Raw genomic sequence first — 4,611 nt, forward strand, 5'->3', positions numbered from 1 at the left:
TTTCTTAAAGTTGTTTATTTAGACATTAATAACTTGTTTTGTTTCTAGCGGAAGTGATGCTGCATCCATCCAGACAAGAGCAACCCTCAGTGAAGATGGGAAATACTTCCTGTTAAATGGCTCCAAGGTGCCTACTCACAGACTGGAAACAGGACAGGCTTTTGTTCCAAGTGGCTAGCAAGTGTCAGTGTCTTTTGCAGTGTTGCCATCATGTTTATTTAGACATTAATAACTTGTTTTGTTTCTAGCGGAAGTGATGCTGCATCCATCCAGACAAGAGCAACCCTCAGTGAAGATGGGAAATACTTCCTGTTAAATGGCTCCAAGGTGCCTACTCACAGACTGGAAACAGGACAGGCTTTTGTTCCAAGTGGCTAGCAAGTGTCAGTGTCTTTTGCAGTGTTGCCATCAGTCTGCCTAAGAGGCTGGTGTAGCAGCTGCCTTGGAAATGGAAGGTTCCTAAGCTAGTGAAGAATGACCACATCAAAACCACAGCCAATTTTCTTAGAGAAAGAGAATAGAAAAGCACCGGGAATAACTGCACAAAACTGTTGGTCAGAAGAATAGGAAACCACTCCTAAATACCTTATCTAGCACCAGCTTGTGGGTTCAGCTTCAGAGAGGGTTGGTTAGTTAGTTAATTAGCCTCCTCTGTGACAGTATAGGCAAAAAGAAGCCTAAACCCATATTTTCCTCTGTCTGTTCTTCAGGTCAGGTTTTGTAAGTGGTTTTGAAAGAAAACTTGACATTTACTTTGAAATAGATCTGCTTGGAACATTTCTGCTAAAAAAAAAAAATGGCAAAATAAAGTGTTGAAGAAACAGAGATGTACTGGATTCAGCAGTATTTCCTGCACTGCAGACTTGATCTGTCATTGTTGATATATTTGTGATGTTGAGAGACCCATCCTGTGAGAGAGTCCATATGTATGTGGCCTGATGAGAGGATTTCTCATCAAAGCTAAATCATTTTTGGGCACAGTGTTTCTACAGTCTGCATCGCCCTCATATCCCTCACATGTCCTAAGCAGCAAGATGCACAAGCTTTTGTGGAAGTGCACCATGGATTTTAATTTAATCCATTTGATATTGCAGCCTGTTTTTATAGTTGCTCTAACCTTGCCATCTGTGGTCAGCTGTCCTTGGAAACATGTTCACAAGAGGAAACCCTAGCAGCAGAACACTCATTAGAATTTAAGGGAAGGAGTTTTTCAGAACTCTGTGCTTTGCCAGTCTCTTAGAAACGCTTAAGAGCTGTGCTCACAAAATCAGAACAATTACATCTTACACATCTTAGCCATATGAGGAGCTGCTGAGGTCACTTGGTGTGTTCAGCCTAGAGAAGAGCAGGCTGAGGAGAGACCTCATGGTGCTATACAACTTCCCAGGAGGAACAGCAGAGGGGCAAGGACTGATCTCCTCTCTGGCAACCAGTGACAGCATGGCATGGAGCTGTGTCAGGGGAGGGTTAGACTGGATAGTAAGCAAAGGTTCTTCCCCCAGAGGGTGTTTGGGCAGTGGAACAGCTCCCCAGGACAGTGGTCATGGCTCCAAGCCTGACAGAGCTCAGGGAGTGTTTGGACAACGCTCTCAGGCACAGGGTGGATTGTTGGGGCTGTGCTGTTGGACTGATGATCCTTATGAGTCCCTTCCAACTCTGAATATTCTGTGATTCTGTGCTCTTTCCTCTCTCAAAACAGGTGTGGATATCCAATGGTGGCCTGGCGAGTATTTTCACAGTGTTTGCTAGGACAGAGGTTGTGGATAAAGATGGGCAGCAAAAGGACAAAATCACTGCATTCATCGTGGAGAGGGATTTCGGTGGTGTCACCCATGGGAAGCCTGAGGATAAGTTAGGCATTCGAGGGTCCAACAGTAAGAATTACTTCAAATTGTTATCAGAAATTGTTTTAGTATTTTAATGTTTTATTTTGTTTAGATCATCTGAATTCAGAGACAAATCAGTATCTATTCCATATAAGTTTCATGTTTCTTTACCTGGCTTTTCCTGTGAGTCTTTCCTAATGCAGGGTCTGAAATAAGACATCCATGTTCTAGCTTTCCTTTCTGCACACATGAAGGTTCTCTCCCTGCGAAGTGAAAGAAATCACTCAGGAGATTCAGTAACCAATAGCTTTAATCTAGAAACACATTTTCATTGGCTCTTCTTAAGCTTATTAATGATTGCAGCTTTTCACCATCTGTCTTTTGGACTCAGCTGCTGAATCAGTTCCTTAGAAATGAGACAAAATAAAGACAAAAGTGTAGTTCTGTGCTTGAACATGTAAATTCATTACATTTTGAATATTTTACATCCATAGTTGACGTCTTTTCCCAAATTCTCACTTCTTTGGCAAAACATACATAATTCGTCATAAACAATGCAGTGGGAAAACTTCATTTCCCGTTACAAATTGTGACTTACGTTCCTGAATGTCTCTCAAATATTTCTGTCATACTTGAACAGCTGTTAACTCTGTGTTTCAGCCTGTGAAGTACATTTTGAAAACACCAAAGTGCCTATAGAGAATGTAATTGGAGAAGTTGGAGGGGGATTTAAGGTAAGCAGTGGAGAATAACTACTGATGATTTTTAAAAGCCTGAAGGAGACTATTTGTTCCCCACATAGTGAAGTTTCCCCATGGGTAGTATGAGCACTGCCACACTGAAGGATACTAGAGGACAGACTCCGCCATGGCCCTGATGTGCTCTGTGTAAATGGTTTCACTGGCAGTGCACTGTGTGCCATAACCTCAGATTTCTGTTGATCTCTTCCCAATACAGTTGGAGAGCTACTTCTGCTGTTTGTTGGGCTTTTGATTGTTTTCCATGATGTACTGCTCCCTTCAGAAAAGGGAGCGACTTCTTCAACTGACCTTCTGAACTGCATCAGGGAAGTGTCCTCTGCTGCAGCCAGAACTGTGGGCTGTGCACAGAGGGAGAGAAAGCAATGAGGGTAACAGGAAATTGTTCAAGGAAAGCCCAGGTCCTGTCCAGCGTCCCATGGCTGTGAGATGGTGTTCCAGGGTTAGGTCACTGCACAAGCACATAATGGCAGGAGCACTGGGACAGCCAGTGCTCTCCCTGGTGTCAGGGCAGTGTGACACCAGTGAAGGCACTGCTGATTGCTTTGCTGTTAGAACCTTTCTCTGAGAGTCTGACCTGTAGATTTGCAAAACTGCTGTTACTGGTCCTTCTCAGTTTCCTCCTCCTCCTGTAGCAGGCAAGTCCAGACCTAAATGCTAAAGGAAATAGTTTTCTTTAAAAGAAGACTTTTATGGTTTCTTGTTGAGATATTAATCACAAATTAAAATGGAGGAAGTGCCTTCTTTCTTAACAGTCTCTGACCTGAGTCACCCATATCTCTCTTGTTGAGAAACAATAATACTGGATTCCCAAATCTACTTTTGTGCATTTTTGATCTGTTTTTCGTTTCTGCACCTTTCATTCTTGTTCCCTTCTGTGGTTTGTTGCGGAAAGGAATCTGAGGCAGAGAGCATCCATCCAGCTGCAGGGGATGTTATATTTGGCTGTTTGTACATGCATCAAACCATACTGTGTTTTTCTTCTTCATCTGGTAAACTGGAGCAGTGCTGGCTGGTTGGAACATTGTTTATGTAGCTGCAGATAAATACATTTTTATCTATGTTTTACCTTCATGTAGTTTGCTTAGAGATTGCCTCCAGGTCACTGGATCATCACTCTCTGGAAACTATTTCAAATAGGAAATGGGATGTAGTGGGTCAGAAGCATTCCCTCTGGGATGCTGACTGCTGTGCTGGCTGATGTGAGGGCAGCTGCCCCAGGACAGGAAGTGTGTTTGTGAGGAGTGAAATCCTGGGAAGCACTAAAGCATGAAGCAAGGTAGCAATAACCATCGTGGTCTAAGGAAAATGTTCCTTTCTTCATTTTCTTCACAGGTTGCCATGAATATCCTGAACAGTGGAAGGTTCAGCATGGGCAGTGCATCTGCTGGAATGATTAAAAAATTGATAGGTGGGTGAATTGGGTGCTGTGGATTGCTGGGTGCCAGGCAGAAACTGATCTGCCTGAGGTAGATAATGCAGAGCACTCAGAATGGCACACGAATGTTGATCACAACACCACTGTCCTGTCAGTCATAACGTGCTTTGACCTCTTTAAAGCACTAACATATATTGACTTTGAATAGTTATTAAAAGCCTGAAGATTTTTTTCAGTTCATATAGTTGAAGGTTATTGCCTCTGTTGAATTTCTCTGAGGTAAAATGTTCCTCCTTAGAGAAAAGCCTCCATACTATTGCTTTGAGAAGATGTAATGTCCTGTAGAACCTCCCACTTGAATAACTGGCTCAAAGCTGTACACAGTAATAAAATTGGTTTCTGTCAATAATTAGCCAAAATAGTAACAGCAGTCCCTCTAAAGTAATCATTTAGCACCAAAATTGATGTGTCTAAGAGTACAGGTTCACACCTCAGGCACTGGTTCAAAAGCCTTTGGCATGCTGGTCCCAGACTTGATCAACACTGTGACTGTGAGGGTGTTTTCCACAAAGTGCTGCTCCTGGAGCAGCCAGAGGGTTGCTGGGCATAGACTGACGTGTCAGCATCGCTGGAAAGACAGCATCAGCAG

General features: G+C 43.0%; 1 protein-coding gene across 1 annotated transcript in view; it reads left to right on the forward strand.

Annotated features, from left to right (window-relative positions):
- ACAD9 (acyl-CoA dehydrogenase family, member 9) overlaps window positions 1-4,611 on the forward strand; it is a gene marked incomplete at both ends in the record, with an annotated part of 19,587 nt that overhangs the window by 7,658 nt on the left and 7,318 nt on the right. The window contains 4 exons of the mRNA XM_009070185.1: window positions 49-127; window positions 1,700-1,874; window positions 2,487-2,560; window positions 3,920-3,995. Coding sequence (XP_009068433.1) covers window positions 49-127; window positions 1,700-1,874; window positions 2,487-2,560; window positions 3,920-3,995 — 404 coding nt within the window. The remainder of the gene's footprint in view (window positions 1-48; window positions 128-1,699; window positions 1,875-2,486; window positions 2,561-3,919; window positions 3,996-4,611) is intronic.

The sequence above is a fragment of the Acanthisitta chloris genome, unplaced genomic scaffold (assembly GCF_000695815.1).
Source record: "Acanthisitta chloris isolate BGI_N310 unplaced genomic scaffold, ASM69581v1 scaffold21582, whole genome shotgun sequence".
Taxonomy (NCBI): domain Eukaryota; kingdom Metazoa; phylum Chordata; class Aves; order Passeriformes; family Acanthisittidae; genus Acanthisitta; species Acanthisitta chloris.